This window comes from Tasmannia lanceolata, unplaced genomic scaffold (assembly GCF_043159265.1).
Source record: "Tasmannia lanceolata isolate RefF3 unplaced genomic scaffold, GAP_Taslan_0.1 ptg000005l, whole genome shotgun sequence".
NCBI lineage: Eukaryota > Viridiplantae > Streptophyta > Magnoliopsida > Canellales > Winteraceae > Tasmannia > Tasmannia lanceolata.
In genome coordinates this window covers 3,066,770-3,092,999 of record NW_027518682.1, presented here as the reverse complement: position 1 = coordinate 3,092,999, position 26,230 = coordinate 3,066,770, and the positions used below count along the sequence as shown (strand labels likewise).

Below are 26,230 nucleotides of genomic sequence, written 5' to 3'. Positions count from 1 at the left end.
CCCATCATATATGTGCATTACCAAACTCAGGAAGAACATAAAGGATGGCTAAAAGGAAAACACATTGACATGAGAATATGGTACCAACACCCTTACTTCTTGATATTCATTGAACACAATTCCCATGGGCTCTTGAAATCTAATTATAAAGAGGAGGCCAATGGGATTTAAAATCGAGAGAAACATACCAATCGGACAAAACTCAGAAAACATAATTTCAGCAAATTACAGAGGGATTAGGAAAAATGAATACATCAATGAGAAAATTAAGGCAACTGAAAATCAAACATCAAAGGACCCAAAAATCAGTCAGGCAACAAGAAACCAAAAAGCCAAATGAGCATGAGACATTAAAAATGAATTATTAGGGAAAGTGAAGTTTAGTTTACATGAATAGACCTGAACACATAATTTTAGTTTTTTATTATTTTTTTCTTGCATCTCATGCTTCATGAACTAATATTGTATTAGTTCATGAAGCATAGGAGAAGAAGTTAAGAATTAGAAGAAATAGAAGAAAATGGAGAAAATGAGAAGACGAAGAGAAGAGAGGGAAGAATAGAATAAGAGAAGAAGAAGAATAGGGGAAGTTAAGAATTAGAAGTAAAAGAGAAGGATTTAGAGAGAGGAGAAGAAACCTGTAGAGGGGACAATCAATCTTTATTCAATAATCATCAAAGTTAAAATTCCTAATACAATGAGGCCTATATATAGGCAATGTGATGAAAATAAGATTCCATGGAAAACAAAATTACATAAACTAATAACATGGAAATAAAAACCCTAGAAACTCAATAATATAAAAATAAATTCCTAAACTAAATAATACCGAAATATAAATCATAATGGGCAAATATGCCACTTATTGGCCAATATGCCAGTTATAGGCGTATTATATGCATCATGATTTTGTGTTTAAGAACTGCTATAAAATTGGACCAGAAAGATCTTGGCTTCTGCCCAGTCTCCCCTGCCATATTCTTTAAGGACGAGATATCCTGTGATCCCTGCAAAACAAACCAACCACAAGCGTAACAAATCTAAGGATCTAAGCTAACGAACCACGAGCAGTTCAAATAACATTTGAAGCAATTCCAAATGAACCAGGGCCGCCAAAGCCCAACAACTATGCTCGACCAGCTGACCATGCAAAGTGTGCCAAGCCCACCCACGCCAAGGTGTGTAATGGCCGATTGTGCTTGGAATTGTCAAAGGTCCATTTAATTGACAAGAAACCAAATTTACAATGTTCTTAGTAACAACACATACTACCTGAAAGGAGATTCGGTTGATGAGGTCACATGCAGTGAGGTCAAGTTGAGAACCATCCATGTCTTGACCGAAGAGATCAGCACTTGATATGGCTGTTGAACTCAACATATATAAACACATTATTTAAAATGTCAGACATAAAAGTTTATCCAGCTTCAACTACTGAAACAGAAGCTGCATGCATTTTGCCACCACAACGGCAGTTATTTATCTTCAACAGTAATTTATACAATACGGGTACCATTAAAAAAAAAGTATGCAATAACAGCCTTCCATATTTTAAAACATTATGATCTCAGGCACATGCCAGATATGCCTCAAGCACAGGTATTGGAGACCTCAAGGCAATCTCTTTTCTTGTTTATCAGTAGTATTTGTATACTATTTATTTTTTTCGAAAGAGTATTTGTATATTATTTATAATCTTTGTTTTCTTTGATTATTTGGTATTATTTATGTTCTTTATATACTTTCCCCACAGGCCTATTTAGGGGGCTGCCCACATCTGAGAAAATCAATCCCCCATTCCTGTTGCTGGAATCACTTAAACAAGCAGCACGGTAAAGTTTAGTTTACATGAATAGACCTGAACACATTTTTTTTTTTTTTTAATTTTAATTATTTTTTTCTTGCATCTCATGCTTCATGAACTAATATTGTATTATTGTTTTTTTTTTTTGATCGGTAAGCTGGGATCGAGCCTGAGACCTCAAGGTTGAAGTATTATTGTTATACTAAGAAACTTAATTTTATTAATTATCATATAACTACATGGAGGTATCAGCATGTTGGTCTTCTCAGAGCCAATGTGTCTGACGCCTCATATCCCATGGAGCCAGATATTATTTACATAGAGGCCATTTTTAAACATAACAAGAAATGCACATACTGAAAACTTCTGCAGAGAAATTTGAGACTCAGTATCGCCAGCTTTGTTATGATCACAACAGACAATGAACCTCATCAGAGGCAGATGCATCAACAACACATAAAAGGACATAATAAGCTTTAAATGCTAGAATAAAAATCCTTGCAATAGAACAATAAAAGCATACGCTGGGATTAAATCCTAAAGGATCAAGAAGTGGTAATTATCATGTCTAAATGACACCGTAGAGTAGGAGCTGTCAAACCACCCAGGTCAGAGAATACAGAAATTAAAGATTTTTCCTGTTATCATGACATTTTATTGTAAACTGGTTATAGTCTAAATGACAAATATTGCTCTTTGGAATTTATTGGCTCGGGTGTTTATCAGGATAACTTGAGCAACATATTTCTTCTCAGGCAGTACTGGGAAATACATTTTCGAATGGCAAAAATATAATAATTAAAAATATTTTAAAAACATAAAATCCAAGATTTGGGTAATGCATTTAATGAGTTCTTAAATTATGACTTAGACATAAGTAATGAAATACGACTTTCTCAAAGCTAAATTTTAATTTTTTTTTAAGAAGATTCAAGAGCATAAACCAACAGCGAACAATTACAAAAGGAACAATTACAAAAGGAGCAGAGGTTGCTCTTCACTAAAGTCCGTACTAACTCTTGCCTATCTCATTGATGGTAAGACTCAAACTCCATGGGTCTCTACTCTTCTGAGCACACACTTCACCACATTTTGAGATCCCCTCTGACGATGAGGGCTCCCCTCCTCGAAAGGACATAAAATCCTAAGAAAACTTGTTAGGTCTACTCTTTCACATTCCTACCAAATATCCTTCCCTTTAAACTTTTCCTCCACACGCTCATAGCACTCAAACACCTTAGCCTCGTGATCCCTGAAGCTAACTAAATTAAAAGGGTCTAGAATACACGCCACAAAGTGAGATCCTAACCAGAGTCCTACACAAAACCTGATCCAGAATGATAGTGTTTTGATGATCAAACTAATGACAAAAGAGGGCAAATATCATAATATTTTTCTGATAATATCTAGCGAATAACAGATTATGCCTATTTCAATTGAGTATTTCAAGTGAAACTGAATTTTTTAATAGCCTCAAAAAAATAAAATAAATTGGCACATAGGTTAAACATTCAGGAAGGATATGGTTCGCTAGTTATGAATGGATGGAGTCAAATATACCCAGAGTTTCCCAAATACTAAGTGGCTCATACTTCTATTTGAACTTCAAAGCTGTATGGTGCAAACACAATCAATAGGTGAAACAGCCAATGCTGAGAATTAGATGAAGGGTATCAGAAATATCATTTAACAATCATTTGGAGTACATGTGAAGACACAGATTCTATATGCCAAAGCGAAAGCTCAATAAAAGCAAGCGATCACAAACCGGTAAGTACAGCAAAAATACTCAGTGGCATGACATTTTTCATTACATTCTTGTAAACAATGCATCGCACTTCCCATTGTCAAGTAACAGGTGCAAAGGACATGTCTGAATACAGTAAAATAAATGTTTATGCTTACTTATATTTAGCATTTTAGCTTAGAGAGACTTAAAATGCCTCATGGGGGGAAAGGAGCTACAGGTTGCACAAATTTGATAAGAGTCAAAGGCGAACTTAATGGAATGGTAGTGGTGGTGGTAAGTGGTAAGAGTAGAAATGCAGGAGCGAGATGAGGCTTGTAAGTGGAATTGGGGAAGGGAGTTGAAAAGAGATAATGGCGCCTTGGGGAAAAGATACAGGCTAGTAAGGATCAATTAGATAGGCTGATCCAACAAAAGAGACCCATTAGAATTCTTCTGACATTGTGCAGTGCATCTATGTTTCCCAAGTTACTAATTTATCCCGATTAAACTGAGGAAAGAACTTTACTCAAGTAAAATTATGATACATGACATTATATGCATGTATCATAATTGTGTTCCCTTTCGCGAATGGTATTCCATGGGAAGAAATTGGTGTGTTTGTTGCCGAAAAGGATGTCCCTAACTTGGGAAGAAATGAGAGTATCTCTATTTTCTGCATTTCCCAATAAGCTAATTTTTTCCGGCGTGATTTCTTCCGGCGCGACCGCTGCTAAGGGCCCAAGCCCTTATTGTTTCTCCTTGGCGTTTCTCTCGTTTATTGATTCTTTGGGCCCAAGCCCTTCTCGTTCGTTTGTTTCCCTAGAATCAAAAGGAACTATGGTTTTTGACAGTCGTCGCCTAAAAGAAAGCAACGAGGAAAACAATGCTGCTCGTTTTCTTCTCGGAGATTGGCGGAGTAAGAAGTGTGGGTATCACAACTTCCGACGAAGGGTGGAGTGCCGAAGATGTCACCTAAAGCCGATAACTGCTGACAGTCGGAAAATAAAAATGAAGGTTCATGAGGAGGAGAAGGAGGTGGAGGACCGCCTGTGGCCGGAAGATGGAGACCGTAGGGAAACTGAGGATGATGATGATAGGATGGTGAAAATCTCCGGTGAACAGGTGAAACAGAGAGAGAAGTTGTTGAAGACATGCCTGATAGGAAGAGTGAAGAAATGTGACTGGGAGCTGGAGGAGATTTGGCAATGGGCAAGATGGTTTTGAATTTGCCCCAACTTGCTGAGCCCTTCATAATCAGTAGGAACGAAGTTCTATTTGGATTCCAATCTGAAAGCCAAGCTTCATGGTGATGGGGAGGGGCTGAAGCTTTTGGAGAGTATCTCCTATCTCTTTCTCCTTGGCACCCGGCTTTCAAGACAGGGTCTAGGGCCGTTTGGATTAGGTTCTATGGCATACCTCTTCACGCTTGGGCCGCATCTATGGTAAGAAGTCTGGGTACTCAGTTTGGAACAGTAATGGAGATACGGACTGACGGCGACAATCCTCAAAGCCTCGAATATGCTAAGGCTAAGGTATTCACTTATGAATGGTCGTTTTTGAAATCGGTGGTTCGATTGAATGTGGACAACCGGTATTACTCCACTGGTTTCGCCGGAGAATTTGTGAAGACCTGATTCTCGCTGCAAATTCCGGACCCAAGAAGGTGATGTCTTATCCTTTTTCACTCAATGTCTCGTCGGATGGGCGAGATTTGAAACGGGCGTCCCGCCGAGAATGGGACGGCTCGTTTCCAGCAGAGTCTGTTGATAACTCACAGAAGATGGATCCACCGGAGGCCTTCGGTCCGGTGCTCTCATCCAACGGCCAGAAATTCGATAATGATGATTGGCAGAAGGAGAAAAGACGAAAAGGGAAGGAACCAATCAGGGAGCTACACTATCTCGCGCGTGAGACGACACGTGCTCGAAATTCAAATTTTAAATTATTAAAAAGTGGGAAGGACGCGGTTGATGATTGGACCATTTTTCGGCGTGAATGGGGACAGGAAAGACAAAACCCGTTGGGCGAATCAAGTGGGAACAACTATAGGGTGCGCAGTGACCGTCGGAGGAAGCTTTAAAATTTTCTAAATATCCTTATAATGCAAAGGGTACGATGGTAAAAAACAAAACGGAGGTGGGGAAGGAACCAAATAATGATAGGGATAGAGGTAATGTGGTGGATAAGTCTGCTGCGCTGGCAAAGCATCGGGAAGAAAAGTCTTATCCTCTCTAGAAGGGAGGCATGCAGGAGGACACGTGGAAGCGTTCGGTGAGGACACAGATTCTATATGCCAAAGCGAAAGCTCAATAAAAGCAAGTGATCACAAACTGGTAAGTACAACAAAAATACTCAGTGGCATGGCATTTTCCATTACATTCTTGTAAACAATGCACATCTCACCTCCCATTGTCAAGTATCAGGTGCAAAGGACACGACTGAATACAGTAAAATAAATGTTTATGCTTACTTATATTTAGCGTGTTTTACTCAGAGGGACTTAGAATGCCTCATGGGGGAAAAGGAGCTACAAATTGCACAAATTTGATACAAGTCAAAGGCGAACTTAATGGAATGGTAGTAGTGGTAGTAAGTGGCAAGAGTAGAAATGCAGGAGCGAGATGAGGCTTGCAAGTGGAATTGGGGAAGGGAGTGGAAATGAGATAATGGCGCCTTGGGGAAAAGATACAGGCTAGTAAGGATCAATAGATAGGCTGATCCAACAAAAGAGACCCATTAGAATTCTACCGACACAGTGCAGTGCATCTATGTTTCCCAAGTAACTAAATTATCCTGATTAAACTCAGGAAAGAACTTTGCTCAGATAAAATTATGATACATAACATTATATGCAAAATCTGATTAATTGCTCTAATGAGGATCAAATAACAAAACGATTGCAGCAATGAGGAAGAGACATGGGGAAAACCAGCTGCAGATTTAAAAATGAACAAAACCTGAAACCTCATCTTTGGTCATGATCAAGCAGTAGTAAATCAACACGAAGTCAAAAGAGCAACTGAGCTTGCACCTAAGCTTGTAAAGACCGATAAAAATTAGCCATTAAAAAAAAAGATATACAAATTCAAAATAAACAATGAAATCGAAAGGACCAAACAGCAAAGCATGTACATTTGATTTAACTAACCAGAGATAGCAAAATAAGAACCCGGTTTCAGTAAGCAAAATGCATTGGTTCTGAGATTGAACTAGCGCATATAACAAATACGAAAAATCTGTAGTAGCAACAAAATAAGCCATTTTGCAAGCAATAGGTTGAGATAATCTGTCCACTTGGATCAGCCCCTTCACAATCCAGACCCCAGACCAAGATTGACTTGAAAACACAGAAACGAAACAAAAAAAGAAAAGAAAAGAAAAGAAAAATTAAAATGACCACTGATATTGGCACTAACATGTTTGATAATTGCCCTAACTCAGCTTGTCTTTTCTTTTATAATTGGCTTCTCAGAGATTTTTGAGAACTATAATAACCTTAGATAGCTGTTGTCCAATTATCAAAACATGGTAGTGCCAATATCAGTAGCATTTAAAATTGAACATTTTTTTTTTTGAGAGAGGGAGAGGGGCACACAGAAATTTAGTAGACGGTGAACAGTTAGAGCAGTAGGTTTTTACTGTTCAGAAAATAAAAAATATTGGATAGTTTGCACTTCTTGATCAGACTGATATGCAGGATTTCAATGGTACAAGTAAAAACACACACACACACACATATATATATAAACATTTATATATATATACCTGCACTTTAGATGTACCAGAGCTTGTTTTCTTCTGAAATCCACCATCCATTCCAAAATCTGCAAAGAAGGATGACGACTTGGGCAGTAAAACATAACTAATTGTTTGTGCACTTCCAGAACCATTCTCAGCAGATTGGACATTCTCTACATATTCAAAGCGAGAAGGAAAAGATGTGCCCGATGCACTCAATGTTGTGGTGGCATTAGTTGAGGAGGTCACGGCAGGTGCTGGTTCTTCAGGCTTCTGATCATAGAGGCTTTCACTCGGCTGCATAGAGAAGGTATTCTTCTGTTAACGAAAATGCATCACCTTTTTTGTGTGCAAAACAAATCTAACCATGAAATCCCAATTTAAACTAAAGACTGTGAAGGCCTGTCTGTTTATAATATTCTCTTATTACAGAAATCTTATTAGATATTCAAAAGGACGGATCTACCTTCGTAGTAAGTTTGCGAACACCAAGCCCTCCTGTCTTACTTCCAATCTTCTTTGCACCAATGGGCTTTTTAACAGAACTAGTAACAACTGAATGTGTAGGAGCTTTAGGAGAAGGGGCAATTTCAGGTGTTATAGGCCTCTCAAAGGGATTTTCTTTCGGTGCATCTATAACCTTCACATTAGAAACTCCATTGGCTGTAGGTGTTGACTGGGAAGAAGCAGGCGATGAGGGAGAAATGGTCTCTTCGGCCAAGCTTTTAGCAACTTCCTTTGAAAGTAGTTGCCTGTATAACTCGGCAGCCCTTGATGTATATTTTGCCTCAATCTTGCCTCCATCACTCCATCCATGCTGCTTAAAGAAAACTTGTGCACGGTTATTTCCTCCAAAACTCATCATCTTCAACTGTTCAGGACTCCATGAGTCAAGATTTGTAGACCTGGGAGTCAAATAAAAAAAATCTTACTGGCCTAAGTACAAAATAAATGCAACTCGAATTCCTAAAAGCACTGTATATCATCTTCAACTGTTTAGGACTCCATGAGTCAAGATTTGTAGACCTGGGAGTCAATACAAAACACTGTATATACAAAAAAGCAGTCTGTCTTGTCAGAGACAAAATGTATCAAACAATACAATCCGATGCACACAGACAATGTTATCAAAATCGTAGTTCAAATTGAATAGAATGGATTTGATCCATGCGTTACGAATCAAAAATCAAGATGTATCATACAGTTCCCGTTCAAATCATACGTCTTATTGTAAGTTTAGAGGCTTCTGAAGGGAAATTATAAGGGTTTTGGGACCAAAAACCTATTTTTAGGAGTTCGAGTTGCACTTATGCTTGTTTCTTGGGACTAGGCAAGGAAATATGGGAATACTGATCCCCATTCCAATTTTAAAGATGCTTTTAAACAACAGGTAAATATGGATCCAGACTCTCTGATCTTCAAAACAACCCGTTTATTGAGAATTTGAGATTTGAAAAGATAAATGGTGCGTTATGATCTTTCACGCCTATTTCATACTGTTTGTGCCAATACCTACACAGAACTCAAGATAGAGAACAACTTAATATAATGTATCCTGAAGCACTTTAAAAGGTGTATGCCTTAAGGCACACATGCATATGAGGCGTTTTGGGGTACATAGGCTCTTCCATAAATCAAAACAACCTTATATGAGAAAAATAGAAGATTAAGGGTTTTTTTTTTGGATTGGAATGGTTTTTTTTTTTTTTTGAATGGTAAAGCTTTTATTAGAAAGAACCAAGGACCAAGGCAGTCCGAGCAAATAGAGTACAACATGAACAGAACATAAACACAAACGAGATGCCACCATACGGGGCGAAGAAGAAAGAGTTACGGGGGAAGGAGATCAAACATTTCCACACCCCCCTCGAGATACCCTCCCTGGCAAGCCTATTGGCGACTCCATTGGCTGATCACTTAACATGAAGATAGGATATAGTAGCATCACCAACTTGACTTGTATTTCATCAAAGAAAGGCACAAATCTAAAGGGTGGGAGTGGGATCCCTTAAGCCACCGGATAACATTGAGTGAGTTACTTATAAAAAATAAATAAAAATTGAGTGAGTCCCCCTCCACCACCACCTTATTTAAATCAACATCCTTGAGGAACTTTATACCTTGATGAATCGCACGCATTTTGGCTTCATTGGAGCCTGCTATACCAATGGGACCCCTGAATGCCCACCTCACAAACCCATGCTCATCCCTTGAACACCTCCAATTCCTGACGGCCCAGGGTTCCCCATGCTAGACCCATCAAAGTTCAATTTTAGAAAGCCATATGATGGGGAGACCCAATTTTGCGAGAACTTGGGTTCTTATGATTCTCTACAAATTCCCTGCCACCCATACCAAAAATCATAGGCGGATACAAATCTGAAGCAAGGGATAGATATCACCCAAGAGATTGTCAAGGCAATGATCTTATTAAAGATGAAGTCCACTCTCTTTGTGTTTCCTTTGAAGATGCGAGCATTTCGTTCTTTCCACATAACCCAAATTGTTGCTAAAAGACAAAGGTTCCAAAGGATTTTCCCTTTCTTTCTCCATGGAACATTAGACTACCCCTCTAATACTTGGATTGGAATGAATTGTGCTCCTGATAATGCAAAAGGAAGGATTTTGCATGAAAATATACATGGCAAGCAGTTAGAGATCAACCTTGGGGATATGTTTATATTAGAGGTATGAATCATCTCAAATATCACTTTACTGAAACACATCACAGATGAAACCATCTAAATTATATTATCTTTATAGATATTTGAGGTTTAAATGTTTTATTTCTTAAATGAATGATGATTATGCTTAGATAGTGAAGCACAGTTATAGAATTTTATATTTTTTTGCCATTTTTCTTATTTTTCATTTTATAATTTTCTAGTTTAAAAATCAGAAAATTTGTATGCCTCGCCCATGAGAGGGTTGAATACCTCGCCTTGACACATCCACCATTTGGAATATCAACACCACCAACTTAAAAAGGGGATTTAGATACTAAGGATGGGGATTTTTATGATTCAGCTCAATTTAGGTAGCACAATGTGCTTACGAGGTGGCCCTCCTGTATTATAAAAATATTCTGAGCGGCAAGACAGTGCCATTATTTTGCCTTGAGAAAAGATAAACCCAAGTTCGCCCGCAAAAATACACATTATGTTTGCATCTTGTGCAGATCTCTATTCTAAAATGGTATGGTTTGTAGAGAATGCCTTTATATTTGCAATATTAGGTAAGTGGTCAATGATATTTCCAAACCTTGGCTGAATAGGATGGAGCAGTATTGGGCATCAGATTCATGTAGAAAGATTTGACAGAAAAACTCCCGGATGGTTCCACGGTCCATATTCTTCTATCTATCCCTTCCACCTTAATGAAGCACCCCTCAAGAAGACGACACAGACTGGAATATGACTCTAGTTCCCAATCAAAGAAATGCCTTCTAAAGGAAGGGCACCACAGTAACTTCCCACTACTACGATCAAAACATTCACTCACAAAGGCTTCTTTCTTGTCAGCCACCCAAAAAATATTGGGGAATAAAAGATTTAATGGCCCCTTAGCACACCAAACATCACTCCAAAATTTCATCCTATTGCCCTCATACACCCTAAACCGAATTTTCGAATTAAAGGGGACCGACATTTTCAAAATGTCTCTCCACACAGTCACCCCTTTATTCCTATATAGGTCAAAAGACTCCCAACCCCCATCTTGGCATCCACACTTGATCATTGCTCTCTTTGCCTTAAGGAAGGGGAATCTGTGGACCATTTATTCATCCATTGTTCTTTCACCCAATTGATCTGGAGATGTATCTTTTTGAGGTTTGGAATCAGTTGGGTTTTTCCGAGGTCTATTCGGATGTTGTTACATCAGTGGGGTGTTGTGCCTTGGAGAAAAAAAGGAAAAATCTTGTGGGAAGTTTGTTTGCTTGCTACTTGGTGGGTTGTTTGGAAGGAAAGAAATTCTAGGATCTTTGAGGGTAAGGCGAAGTCTCCGTATTTTCTGTACAAGCGCATTATCGCCTTGGTCATTTCATGGACGAGATGTCTTCCATCATTTCAATTTGTTTCGGCTTTTGACCTTTGGGAAGGTTGGAGGGAAGTGTGTTTTAGTAGTGAAAGATTGCCTAGCATCGTCCAAAGATGGGAACCGCCTCCTCTTAGTATGTTCAAAATTAATTTTGATGGTGCTTCTTTTGGTAATCCCGGGCCGGCCGGGGTGGGAGGGTTATGCCGTAATGGCAAGGGCGTTGTTCAATGGGCCTTCTTTGGTCCGATTGGTGTATGCGAAGCTTCGGAGGCGGAAGTTAAGGCGGTATTCTACGGTATCAAGAAAATAAGTGGTGATTGTCTTGATAAGGTTATTATTGAAGGGGATTCTTTAAATGTTATCCGGTGGCTTAAGGGGGGAGTGGCGCCTCCTTGGAGATTCTTGCTGTTCATAGATGAGATCCACGAGATTATATCAGGGTCATCGGCTGTCATGAAGCATATGAGGAGGGCGGCCAATGAGAAGGCTGATCTGTTAGCCAAGAGGGGTGTGAATAGTGACTCTTTACAATTGTTTGATTATCGTCCCCCTTGATCAGCCATGTCTTATTCTGTTGATGTTGTGTATTTTCTGTTTCTGCTTTCTTATCTTGTAATATGTTCTATTGGGCTGTCCCATCTCGGGCTTCCCTTTCCATTCTAATATGATTCACCATTTCAAAATATATATATATATATATATATTAGGTAAGTGGTGATATGGTCTGCTTAGGTTTAGGGGGGAATTTTTGTGAAGAGTTGCACCCTGTGCGGCAATGTGGGGTAACTATAAACGAGAGAAATAAGAGGATCTTTGACGACGAAGCCTCTGAAGTGGAAGGTGATTCAAGGGATTAAGGATTTAGAAAGTTGTTTTGAGGCATCAAGATTCAAGACTTGCAAATGGTTTGGGATTATCTTTAGTCAGCTCAGTGAGATAAAATTATTTCTCCATGAGGGGCACCTCGATACACTGAGTCGATCTCTATTGGGAGATTCCTTAGTAATTCGAGAGTTTCTAGAGAGGAAAATGGTGATGTACTGAAGGTATTCTCAGATCTTGCTGGTATAAAAGACACTAATGAAGCAAAAGTTAGAGCCCTTCTTGTGAAGTTGCACATTTCCATAGTTCGGGAGGAGTTAAGAGTATGCTAAATCATTTTTTTCTGGAGAGTGCATCACTAGGCCGAAGTTAGCAATTGGGCAAGCTTTTCCCCTTTCACTATTCCTTGAAGTTTTCCCCGAAAGATAATTTCTTAATAAAGTCCGGTTTCACAAATCATTCCCGGTTTCTTCAATACTTCAACGCGCAAAAAAACTTAATTTTAATTTCCTTTCATCGGAGTTAGTCATCACTCATCACTCATCATTTAAAACCTGAATATACATTTCCTTACTTTGATTATCTTTCTATACATTGACTTGAAACTCCTATCTTAGAGACTTAAACAAACAATTTTAGGTTTACATTTTAGTGCATTTTGAAACTAATCAGAGTATCTACTGCTACCTGGCAGTTTTCAATGTGGTTTTGGGTTATCATTTCAGATCACTTCTGAAGTTCGAATGTCCGGTAATAGTCTTAAACAATTGTTAAAGTTTAGTTCAAATGCTAAACCTGATCACTGTGAGATGTCTAGAGTATGAACAGAAACAATATGTGAAGATAACAGGTCATTCGTAGGGGATGAAAAAAAGAAGAAAAACCAGATACTAGGGGACTGGTTTTGCCCATCCTGTGCTTACTATAATTTCAAATGGAGGACTAGGTGTCGATGGTGCCCTCAGAGGAGGAAGAGTTCATCACCCTCATTTTATCGTCCGGTGGCTCTGGATCAGGATGGAAATAGACAACATGATCAGGGATGGAGGCAGGGGGATTGGTCCTGCTCGTCTTGTAATTATTCTAACTTTAAACGACGGAGTAAGTGTCATTGCTGTCACCTGGACCGTAAACAATTGCCTTCATATTCAACCCCCACCTCTTTAGGGGCTGGAGGCTCGATAGCTCCGGAATCTGATCCTTGGACAGATTCTGGGGTAATTTCGACCTCTTTGGCAGAAGATGGATCTCCATCGCTTTGTATTTCTGGTAAGGAGGTAGAAGTCAAATTGGAGTCCTTAAAGGCATGTTTGGTGGGAAGAAGAAATGAGTTGTCTGGATCCCTCCAAGATCGTTGGGAGTGGGCCAAAAAGTCCTAGAACTTTCCGTCTCTCGCTTGCCCGTGTTTACTCTCCAATGACGAGATCCTCTTTATCTTTGATTCTGAAGAGATGGCTTCTAGGATTTTGGATCGGGGAATTGGAAACGGGGGAGAACCCTTATCTTCCCTCTCCCATTGGTCCCCAGATTATATCCGGGGATCTGAGACTCTTTGGGTCGATTTTTACGGTATCCCACTTCATGTGTGGGCCTCCTCGATGGTTGAAGCCCTGGGAAATCTCTTTGAATAGTTTCACTTTGAGGAGTTTCGCTTTGAGGATTGTAATTTGGAGAAGAGTCTTGGGTTGTGTTCTCGTCAGAAACAGCATAGCAAGTAACAATGTTAACCGCTACACATCCTTCTCGAAGAAATTCCTTAGGCATGAACTCCAACAAGGTGACTGGCCTACGAGAAGGCTGCTGGAAGATCTCTTGTGGGTCGGCAGGTTGCACTCGAGGCACCCCATTCTTCCTTGTTGTCCTTCTCTTCCTCGGCCTAGTGTTGGGTCGAGTCCTCCTTCGAGTCCGCCTTAGGCGTCGATGAGGCATGACGGGTTGTCAAGGAGGCAGACGTCTTCGATGAGTGACGAGTGACGACCGTCCACCCTTCATCATCCACGGGTACCTGTTGCTGTGGTAATAGAGTGATGCCCCCAGTTGGGGAAGGTTGTTCACTTGAGGAATATGGAAGAGCTTGCCCCCTGTGCAATAGTCTTGACGCCGAAGTTGATAACGTCCTTATACTTCGATGGGATAGTTCCAAATTCGGAGGTGGTTCCAGAAGATGGGTCGGATCAAAAGACCTAAAGACAACTGCTGTCATGTTGGTGGCGGCTACATCATCTAAGCCGAGGTTGATCTTCCCATTGCAAGCCAGTTCCATTATCTTTTCCTTCAAGATGAAGCACCTCTCGATCGGATGGCTGACTACTCGATGGTAGCGACAGTACTTGGGATCATTGACCCGTCCTGCTTCCTCGGGTCGCTTCTTTTGTGGTAGTTCTATCAACTTGTGTTGAAGGAGTTCATCGAGCATTCCTGAGACTTCGGAGTCTGGAAAAGGGTATTGCTTCTGATCCAACTCCTTAGGCTCATCTTGGTATTCTCCTTGTCTTGAGTCGGAGCGGGTTCGACTTTCTCCTTCTTCTTGCGAATCTTGATCAGATTGGTGGTAGTACTCATAACCACTTTCCTTTTTGAGGTTTTTACTTCTTTTTTTGTCTCTTTCTTTTCCTTGTCTTTGCGAAGATCCACAGGACGGAGATCTCCATGAGTGGTGATGCTGAGCTCCATATCATGAGCCCGGGTGGCCAACTCTTCAAAAGATTGGGGCTTGATCCCTTGGAGGATGTAAAGAAGACCCCAGTGCATACCTTGGATGCGCATGTCAATCGCCGATTGCTCTGCAAGACGATCCTTCCTATTTAGGGCTAGGTTTCTCCATCGTTCGATGTACTCAACACGGGCTCGTCCTTCCTCTGTAGGGTGGCGGCAAGCTCCACCATGCTTACGGTCCTGCGAGTTCTGTAGAAACGAATGAGGAACTCACGCTTGAGTTGCTCCCAACTGTCGATGGAACCAGGCTCGAGGTCTGTGTACTAGTCGAACGCATTGCCACGAAGCGAGCAGACGAACTGCTTCACCATATAATCACCGAACGTGCCGACGTTGTTGCACGTCTCCACGAAGTGGGCGACGTGTTGCTTCAGGTTATCCCTCCCTTCGAATTGTTCGAACTTGGGGGACTGGTACCCGGTGGGCATGCGCAACTCTTCAATGCGCTGTGAATAAGGTTTAGTGTAAACCAAGGAAGATTGAGGAGCTCCTCCATACTAGGCACGGATGGTGTCTGCTATCATATTCTGAAGTTATTGGACTGACAGTGAGGCCACAGAGGCCTGGGGAAGATTGAGTGTGGGAATGTTCATGGCAGGGTGGCATGCACTCCCATGCTGTTGACGTTGCCTGGCACTAGAGGTCTCCACTTGTGAGGTGAATCCAAGCGGATGGGACGGATCTACGCTCGATCCATGGTAATGACTCGACTCGAACCTAGTCATGAGTCTGGCAATCTAAAGATCTTTCTCCTCGACCGCCTTGTTGAGTCGTTCAAGTTGTTTGGCCATGCGGATGACCTGCTCCTCGATGGTGGTGGCGTCAACCATCATCGCGTGTTGGACGGAGATGGGAGAGCTTCCTCGAGATGGGGAGAACACGGATGTAGATCCGGTCCATGATCTCGAACTTGTAGAGGACCCAGAGAGATCGGACTTGGTCGTTGGACTAGAAACAACTCTCACCACCGGTCACCCTTTGATGCAGTCGACAGGCTCCATGAGTTGGGAGAGTCCCACTGTTGTCTTTGCACGCGTTATAAGGCCAATAGGAGTGTTGGTGGACGAAGAAGGGCTGAGCACGTTAATCTTCCTGCCCCCGGCGGTAATGACTGGTGTAGGAGCGTCTCCGTTCTTTCCGGCAATTTGAGTGTCTTTGAGAGTGGTTGAAAGTTGGATTGATCGAAAGATGAGAGGAGAAAGGCGTCCCACCGAGCGTGCTAGAAATTTGTCGACAGCAAATTTAGCGTAAATTCACTAACACGAAAATTCGAGGACAAATTAAAAAGAAATTGTAATTAATAGAAAATATGGTACAACTTTCTACAATCCTCTGATTAATGATCAAATTGTGAAAAATACAACGATTACGGAGTTGAAGACGAGGGCCTTTGCGGCGTGATTCTCGCTTTCGTCGGTGTTTGGACTTGACTTCACTCCGGGCTTGCGCTTTATCGGTTGTGAAGATGTATGAGTTTCCTCCAATAAAGGGCCCTTTTTGGTGGCTTGATCCTCACGGAGAATTTCTTCAAGTATTTGGTTGCTTTTTGTTGATGGAGAGCTTTCCTCGATTCGCTTGTTGAGAGAGCGAGCTTTCTTTGAATCCTTCTTTGCCTTCTTGCTTTGGATCTTTTTCTGTTTCTCTCCCTTAACTTGCTTTCTTTTTTTGCTATCCTTTAGAAATGAGAAGAAATGCCTTTATATACTCCTTCCTTAATCAATAACTACCCACAACCACATTGCATAGTGGTGTGAGTGGTTATGGGTCCCACTACCTCTTTTAGATTTGGTGGTGATGGGTTGTACTTGAAATGGTAGCCCTCGGGCTTGCCACTTAGTGGGCCTCCCATTTGGACTCAAGTAGGACCGTTTACATTTTGACACCTTTTTAGGGGTTTAGGGCCCACTTAAGAAACCGAGGCAATTTTGTAATTTTGCATGGACAAATTTTTTATGTCCACAAACGCGTCAAAAAGTGAAAAGCAATAAAACTTTATTACTTAAGGGAATCATCAGCCAGTGCAATCAAACACCTCCAATTGAGTAAATGGACAAGATAGGTTTGTAAACTTCGATCATGTGAGATCGCAATTTGAGTAGAAAGGGGACCTTTGATAATAAGAGAATAAGAGAAAAGACATTTGTAAGAAGGCATTTTTTTTTTTTTGAAATGGCGAGATATATTGATTAAAAGGAACCGAGTTGGTCCTCAGCATACAAAGGGAAAACAGAGAGAAGATAAAAACACATCAGCTATACAAAATACAATTAAGGTGGAAGATCATCAAACCACTCTAAACCCTGCCTAATGACCCCAGACTTTGCTAGTCCATCAACTTCCTCATTGGCTGATCTTCTAACATGGGCAAAAGAAATTTCCGACCCTGCCACCTAGTCCAAGACCTCCTCGATAAGGCTGAGAAATCTCCAAGGGGGAGGAGCTTTACCAGCAATCCATCTAATAACATTAGAGGAATCCTCTTCCACAACAACTTTATTCAAGACAGATCTTTCGATGTGCAGGATACCAAAGAATGCTGCTTTAACTTCTGCCTCTGACGAATCTGAAGTCCCATTCGGTCCAGAGAAAGCCCACTCCACAGCCCCTACATTGTCCCTCATCAGACCTCCAACACCTGAAGACCCCGGGTTTCCAAAGGATGCTCCATCCACATTCAGTTTACTAAAACCCACAGGCGGCGGAACCCACTTCTGAACAATCTTCTGCCTAGTTAACCCTTCCATACAAATGACTTCCCATCTTTCCCACAAATCATAAGCCGACACGAATCTGAACAAAGGAAGACTCTTCGCCCATTGGATAGACATGGCTATAATCCTCTGATAAATACTGAAGGATGAAGTGGCTGTGCCCTAAAAAACCCTACCATTTCTTTCTTTCCAGACCGCCCACCAAAGAGCTAACAGGCAAATCCTCCACAGCACCTTCCCTTTCTTTTTCCAAGGGACAAATTCCCAGCCATCCAAAAGCATGGGTACTGTTTGAGGGAACACCCATGAGATACCAAATCAAGCTAAAACTAAACCCCATATCACCCTTACTACTTTACAATGTATGAACAAGTGATCAATAGATTCGCCATCCTCCAAACATAACGGACAATGATCAATCAACCATAAACCCCTTCTTCTCAGAAACTCAATGGTTTGGATACGCTCGCCACTTACAGGCCAACCAAAGAAAGACACTCTAGGGGGACAATGAAAGGACCAAACCTTAGCCACAAGAGAATCCTCAACATCCGGAACAAACTTAGCATATGCAGATTTCACGGAGAAGATTCCGGATGAATTCCAAACCCATATTCTTTTATCCTCCTCGGATTTCTTAATATAGCATTTCTCAAGTAGCTAAAACAAGGAAGATAAATCCTCTAATTCTCTTTCAAAAAAATTCCTTCTAAACCGAGGGCACCAAATCACCTTCTGATCCACTCTTTCAAAACAGTCGCACACGAAAGCATTTTTATCTGCAGCCACACTTAGTAGATTCGGGAATAGCGATCCCAAGGGCTCGATTGATCACCATACATCAAGCCAGAACCTGATTCGCCTACCAGAATACACTCTGAACTTACAGCCCTGATTAAATAATTTGAGAAACGAAGCACATCCCTCCAGATTGACAGTTCTCGTCTCTCATATGCATCGACTGACGCCCATTTGCCATCCAACACCCCGTATTTACTCCCAATTACTCTAGCCCACAGAGCTTGATCCTCCTCACCAAACCGCCATAACCACTTACACAACAAAACAGAGTTGAAACCCTTAATTTTCCTAATTCCCAAACCACCTTTTCTAATAGGGGTACAAACACTCTCCCATTTAACCAAAGGAATACCCTTCTTTTCACTCAACCCCCCCCCCCCCCCAAGGAATCTTCTTTGAATCTTCTCTATCCTCAACCCCATGCTTACAGGGCATTTAAATAACGATAGGAAATAAACTGGAATGTTTGCCAGAACTGCCTTAACAAGGGTCAGTCGACCCCCTTTTGAGACTAATCTTCTTTTCCATGTCTCCAATCTTTTCTCAATTCGAGCAACTATCGGGTCCCAAAGAGCTTTATTAGGCCTCCCCACACCCAATGGAAGGCCAAGATAAGAAGAAGGAAGCTCTTCAACCTTATAGCCGAAAATAGCTGCACAGTTGCTGACTTCAAGAGGGGATAAATTGATTGCGAGCATACTTGATTTCGCGAAATTAGATTGCTGACCTGTAATCAGTGCGTAGCATCTAGGGATTGCCTTAAGGCTCATCACTTCAACTTGATCCGGCTCACCGAAAAGTAGGGTATCATCCGCAAATTGAAGGATTGACACTTCAACTTTGTTCTTTCCTATCTTAAAACCTTCTATCAGCCCCACTTCGCTGCCTTTCTAAATAAGCCTATTAAGAGTTTCTGCCACGATGACAAAAAGAAAGGGAGATAAAGGATCCCCTTGTCTCAAACCCCTCGATGATTTAAAGAAACCTTTTGCCGATCCATTAATCAAGACCGAGAACCACGCTGACGAAATACATCTTCTAATCCACCCTCTCCATACATTTCCAAACCCCATTTTACCCAATAGATAATCCAAACAATCCCACTCCACCCTGTCATAGGCCTTTTCCAAGTCCAACTTACAAACCACCCCTTTATTTCCGTGTCTGACATAATCATCAATGGCTTCATTTGCTACCAAAGAACAATCCAAGATCTGCCTCTGATCCACAAAAGCACTTTGGCTATTGGAAATAAGCTTAGGCAGCACTAATTTTATTCGATCCGCCAACACCTTTGCAAGCACCTTATACAGACATCCCACCAAACAGTTTATTTTCTTAAGAAGGTTTATTTTCTTCATTTTCCTCCTATACAGTTTACATTCAGAAGGTTTTCAATACCGAGTTTCCAAAGTAGTTGACAATAGAATAAAACCTTTGGATACAACTGATTGATATGTGACTGGTTCCAGTGGCACGTTTTGAATATATGGTGATCTCTTTCTAGTTCATTTTGGTGATGTTCCAATATGACACGTATTAGCACTTGAATTGGGATGACACCTATGTAATTCAGCAAGCAAGGTTGTGGAATAGCAGCAGTACCCAGATGTATGTGTAACTCTATCAAGGGATCTTAATATATACACGCTACATCCCAATCACAGGACAATATAGTACAATTAACAGCGACAACTCACTGGTACCAGTACCATGTGCTGCATAGAACAGTTGCATCATCGATAATAAGTGTATAAATAAGTCTTGAATTGAGTAATCCAGAACTTGATTCTGTCTCAAATTTAATTACAAGGTAGCGAACCATCTTGATTCTGCCATAAATCCACTCGATGAACATGACACTTGGGAAAAAGATAGTGATCAAATTGACTCTAAACTAAAAAGATTTTGGAAAGAAAAAGCAATTCATCGGGAAAAAGATGGTGAAATCAAATTGACTAAAAAGATTTTGGAAACAAAAAGTAAAGCATAGTGAACCATCCGCATATTATATCCATAAAATCATATCTGATGATATCATTCAAAAAAAAAAAAAAAAAAACTTCTCTGATGATCTTTTAAACGAAAGACTGGAGCAATGTGCGGGCATCCCTAGAAATCATAAAACCTGATAAATCACTTGCATCGAATTGATGAATATATGCATCGATTATGCCATTGACAAATTCAGAAAAGAAAACCCTAAATCGTACAGCAAAGGACAGAATTACAAAATTCATGAAAGAAGATAAGAAAAGAAAAGGATACCTAACGAAGCTGACGTGGACGCCGAGGCTCCGGTGAACGGCAGAACAATCGATGCAGAGAAAGATCCCGAAGGTAACGGACGCCCATGTTGGATTCTTGGCATTGCAATCGAAGCATATCTGAAACGGAAAATTGAAAGGAAAAATGATGAGATCTGATGCTTTTCCGTTCAGATCTGCGATTTTCGGACCAGATCTAAAGAATCGGAGACATTTCTAGAGGGAAAATCAGAGAAATGGAGAAATGATTTGGGGAAATACCTTGTTCTCGGACCTGGATTTCAGCTTTTTGAAAACGGCGTTTCTATCGTTGAAGCTTTCAGAAGCCATGAGAGAGAGAGAGAGAGAGAGAGAGAGAGAGAGAGGAGGAGGAGGAGGAGGAAAGGGTTTTGTACAGGAATACCCCGTCCTCAGGGGGAAATGGCAAAAAGAAGAAAATGGAAATACGTCAGGGTGCACGACGCTGCTCGCTTTGCAATTTGAAGTCCACCGGAATCCCCCGTCCTCCGGTTTTTGTTTAATTTTACGATCGTATGCCAAAATTACCCTTCTAACCTTTATTAAATTACAAGGTGCGTGGGGCTGCTGGCAGGTGCATGAAATCAGAACTTTTAATATGGAATTTATATATTCCCTCTAGAGTCTAGATCGAGGGTTAGGATCATCTTATGAAAATAATTTCGAGGCGCAACCTATTCACATTGTGACCCAAAAAATGAACGGTTTGGATTATCGTATGGAGTGGGCTGTACAGTACCTTTTAAAAAATACTGGACCATACGGTGACACACCATTAAAAAACTCCGTTTCACCTTTTGATACAGTAGAAACTTCAAGAAGGACCCACATGGTGTTTGTCGAGTTCCAGCATAGCAAACGTCGTCCTATGCATAAAAAATAAAAATAAAAACGTCGTCCTATACATAAAAGCAGGAAAGACTACAAAATCGACGCATAGCGTGTGGGGACAGATTGACAATTTGACATAATGTTGCCTTCTGGTGAGGGGCACCCTTTGGTATAGTCAGCCTAGCCCCTCTGAATTCATTTGGATAGATAGGAAAGACATTTCTGAAATTTCCTACTTTTTTAACTCACGAAAAAGATAAATTTTTTTGAATAGCCATGAAAAAGATAATTCAAACCAACCATATTCAATTTCTATCTAGAGAGACGTTCAATTTTATTTTTTTATGGGTAAGCTGGGGTTAGGGACGTTCAACTTCTATCTAGAGACACGTTCAATTTATATTGTTATCCCTCTAAATTAACCATAATTATATCATTTCCCTCTAAATCGAGCAAAGAAATTTTTTTGCCAAGAGAAGATTTACAGCTAGAAATGTTTTTTCTTCCAATCCTAACACTTTGATTTGCATGTCCTTTGTGGTCCTTGGTTTTTTTCAACCCTTTATCTAATGGATGAGATCTCCATTGGGTGTGAAAGTTAGATCCATAGCGTCACCTCGTGATGGCCCATAAGATCAATGGTTCCAATCATCCAAAATGTATTTCACACCTGCTTCACTATACCTGTGTAACATATATGTTTCTCCCACGTTCTGTCAAGGGCTAGGATTTTCTTTCCAAAGACGAGTGCCCTTGCAAAGGCCAAGGCATTGATATCCACTTACTCCCTCCCATTCTTTCTGATATTGTTTTCAAGGACTCGAATGGAGCCCTATATGTAAGATTATAGTGTTCTTTTTTCTTTTCTTTTTTTTTTTTTTTTTGGGGGGGGGGGAGGGGGGAATACATGGTTTCTGACACATTCAACTTAACCCCTAATGTTTAAAAAGTTACAAGTAGAACTCATCTTCCTTACAAATACCCGAAAATCCAGGTGGGCTTTAGCTATACAAGCGGGATGCATGAACTAACGTGTCTTTCTGAAAAGAACCTATAACTAACGTGTCTTCCTCAAAAGAACATATGACTTACGTGTCTTTCTCCAAGGAAAAACCTATAATACAAACGCGATATCGTTCTAGACTTCTAGACATTCGACTCTCTTCTAAACCCTTCTCCACTAACTAGTCCCTCTTATAAATATCCGTCACTCCTGTTCAATACATTAAAGTGCGAACCGGTAAAACGTGATCAAGAGATCATCACAACTTTTGCTTGAAAGTTGGTATCTTTCTGCTCTGATAAATGGACATGGATATTGTACTGTACGAAGAAGAAGAGTTGCAATTGTGGATCAGAGAAGTGGAGACGGTCCTAGACTTTCCGGATGAGATGGAGAATATGCTTCAACCTAGGGCTCGTAACTACGTGAAGAGGGCTAAGAGCTATTTCCGGACCCCAGTAGACATATATGAGCACCCCGATTGTTATACCTTCGTTGTAGACATGCCCGGTGTAGATCTTGAGAATATCAAGGTAAATCCTCTCTCTATATATATGTGTGTGTGAGATGATGATAATCATTTAAGATTTAACTTAGACGGACGACTGGACGAGCATTGTTATTAACATGTCGCATATCCACGACACCTTGATCGGATGATCCTAGGCCGTTGATCCATCAAGTAGGTTCCATAGAGGCAAGCTGAACCGTTGACTTTTTGTAATCTTACACATGGAATGTCTATTCGGCATGAAGCCAAGACCATGCAGCTACCATAGAGGCAAGCTGAACCGTTGCTCTTGATGTTTTAAACGACTTAAAAAATAAATTTGGTGATGATAAAGCGAAATATTAGTAACAAATAACCTTGTTCTTTACATGTTAGGCAACATTGGATGGGTAGTCTCGGATATTAAGGGAAATGTTATCAGCACAACCATATATATTTTGATATTTTGCACAAACCTAGCTGTCTTTTCTATAGAGTTTTTTTGGGCAATGTAATAGTAACCTTTTGACAGCTCTTTACATACTAAAAGACAAAAGATGGTTTGTGAAAAATATCAAAATATGGTTGGGCTGATATCATTTCCCTAAATTAAAAGCAGCTCAATTCTTGTATTCAGTTACCTGATGCCTATGTTTCAATGGGATTTGTGAAAACAGGTAAAGATAGATAATGGGGTTCTATTCATAGCTGGGAGGAAGAAGAAGAGCGAACAAGGTGAGAAAAAAGAAGAGAAGCCAATACGAGTGGAGCGGAGAAGGGTTCGTTATTGGAGAAAATTCACGCTCCCGAAGGATGCCAATCCAGATGATGTGAAGGCCATTTACAAGGACGGAGTTTTGACGGTCACCGTTGGCAAGAAGAAGCCTCAACAGGACAGTTCTAAGCCCAAGACCATAGAGGTAGCCGTTTTATAGAGAAAGGGTCTTGGCATTGTGTCCTTAGTTTCTACTGCGCTGGTATGGGGATGAGTTTTTTTCTAGTATACAGAGCGTAATCTACTTGCCTCGTGTATGTAAATATGAAATATGTGAATGTAAGTGTGTTGTTTCTTTTTAAAGTATAAAAGATAAATAACGCCTTCTCCAGCTTAAGCTTTTGGAGAAGTTGGTAAGTTAACTTGGTATCAGAGCCATAGGTCTCGAGTTCAAACCTCCAGAATAGCAAAAATCCACATGCGATGGTCGGCCCAAAGTGGACCACATGTGCCACGTGTTTGCCAAGTGGGCCACACGTGCGGGGGAGTGTTAAAGTATAAAAGATAAATAACGCCTTTCTCCAACAACGCTTTTGGAGAAGTTGGTAAGTTAACTTATTTTTTTCCGATGTTATCTTCTTTCCTTGCAAAGCAAACACTACATTGACAGAATATTTGTAAATGCTACATCAATCCCTAAGGTAATTTAATAGTTTAGACCGTTTATGTTAAGCGCCACCTGCGCCCCAGCTACGTGATCTGATCCGTTGATCCAATTGCATCCATAATTTCCCGGCCAAAATAGAACACCTTGATTGGTCTTATGAAGCCAAAAATCTTTGCCGGTTCAGCAAATAAATGCTAACCCGTTGATTTTTGCTAAAGGTCTTCAGAGGTTCAGCAAATAAATGTTAATCAGTTGATTTTTGCTAAGGATGGACCATGCGAATCATTTATGGGATGCTCTAGTGAAGATTTAAAATCTCTGCGTCAAAGGGAAAAAAAGGTTGAAAATTCATCGCGATGGAAGAAATAGGATGACCTGGTGAAGATTGAAAATAGATGTCTCTTTTCGACTCTGACTCTCTCAGTCCAGTCGTTGCTTTTCTCTATGCTACTTCAAAAGTAGCCGCTTCAGCTTTAGCCACTCGAATTTTCGATATTCCTTTTTCTAACACGGACCATGACTATGGGAAGAGCTCACTGGAAAGTCGAGGTATTTTGAATTGTTTGTTGACAAGGAAAGTAAGGGAAAACCTTTGAAATGATTTCAATATTGGACCTCCGCCGGTCAAGACAGATTTGTCAATGCTATAATATGCCAACTACCGAAGAATTAGTTGTTAAAGATAGAACCAGATAATCTGTCTTATATATTATATTGAAACCGTAGATGAGACCTGTGCTAACATATGACTGTCTGTCTTTTCAAAAGTAGGCAGCTTCTGTTGCTGGTTCAGTGAGTTCGTATCTGAGTTGTACCTGTATTGCAATAATACAACATATTGAATGACTCGGTTTATGGGTCATAATCATAAAGCCAATGATTTTTTTCTGTGTTTCAGAATGCGGTTAACCAACATGTTAACTAATCGATTATGATAAATTGGATCGGATGTTGCAGTTTTTTCGATGAAAAATGACTGACGATGGAAGAAACGGTATCCAGTTTAACAAACTGTAGTTGGCAAAAACCCCATTTTCGGGTTCCGTTCTTGATTGATTCCTTCGTTTTCTGTTTAGGGTCCGTTTCTTGCTCGTAAGAAATGGACGTAAAGTTTGTTTTATGGTGTAAAAATGAACATAAAACAAATTTAACGTCCTTTTTTTCATTGAAAGAAACGGACCTAAGAAAGAAAAGCCTCCTCGTAGTTGAATTTGTCTCTTACTCATTTATGAAAATTGATATGGTAATTGAGCTGCCAACCGAGAATTGAACCGATTCAACCGAACCTCTTAAGTTGGTACGGAAGAACTGCTGCGCCACGGGAAATCCTTCTCTATACAAGTTCTCATACGAACCGCAATTGCGGGAGCTGATGAGGAATCTTCGAGAAAGAAATGCCACCGAGGGGCCAGCAATTCCTTTGAAGAGGAAGACCTTACCAAAACCAAGAACCAACGGAAACTAAGATATATAAGCGGCCCAGCAGGCCCGTCAAACTCACTAGGATATATAAGCGGTATTATTGAATCAGACGAAACCATAAGCGATGAAACCAAAGCCAAAGACAGATAAAGTAAAGCACCTAAATTATAATACCAGTCAGCCTCTCCAGACCATACAAATGCTCGGCGAGCCCCCTTCACTCCCGGTTACTAATAATAGCTGTGACTAGTAAAGAGTTCAGGACGGATAGTAGCAGTTATAGGCAAGGCTTTAAATGTCGGTTTCGGTACCGATTTTGGACCCCACCGAAATTTGGTATTTCATCTCAAAGTCTCGGACTGAAATTCCTAAATTTTGTTACATTTTTTTTATTTTAAAAAATGACATTTTCTCGAAATTTCGAACCGAAATTATCGAATTTTCGCGAGATTCTAAATT

General features: G+C 40.5%; 2 protein-coding genes across 7 annotated transcripts; one reads left to right on the top strand and one right to left on the bottom strand.

Moving 5' to 3' along the window:
- Positions 1 to 641: 641 nt before the first annotated feature.
- On the bottom strand, positions 642 to 21,104 carry LOC143877108 (putative ADP-ribosylation factor GTPase-activating protein AGD8). Of its 6 annotated transcripts, XR_013250555.1 has the most exons (7): positions 20,887 to 21,104; positions 20,627 to 20,745; positions 7,738 to 8,176; positions 7,299 to 7,568; positions 6,491 to 6,564; positions 1,273 to 1,364; positions 642 to 1,007 (listed from the first exon to the last, which is right to left on the bottom strand). XR_013250555.1 is itself a non-coding variant. In XM_077378949.1 (6 exons), coding segments are annotated over exons 1-6 (993 nt in total). In that variant the 5' UTR covers positions 20,956 to 21,104; the 3' UTR covers positions 642 to 1,006. The 6 variants fall into 6 exon arrangements, 3 of the variants coding, with proteins under 3 accessions (XP_077235064.1, XP_077235062.1, XP_077235063.1); XR_013250554.1 differs by lacking the exon at positions 6,491 to 6,564 and having other exon boundaries at positions 1,270 to 1,372; XR_013250553.1 differs by lacking the exon at positions 6,491 to 6,564 and having other exon boundaries at positions 1,273 to 1,372.
- A 1,675-nt stretch (positions 21,105 to 22,779) lies between these two features.
- Positions 22,780 to 23,946, top strand: LOC143876897 (17.1 kDa class II heat shock protein-like). The gene is made up of 2 exons (XM_077378577.1): positions 22,780 to 23,010; positions 23,645 to 23,946. Exons 1-2 carry the CDS (start codon positions 22,780 to 22,782, stop codon positions 23,900 to 23,902), a joined length of 489 nt encoding a protein of 162 aa, XP_077234692.1. The 3' UTR covers positions 23,903 to 23,946.
- Positions 23,947 to 26,230: the final 2,284 nt, after the last annotated feature.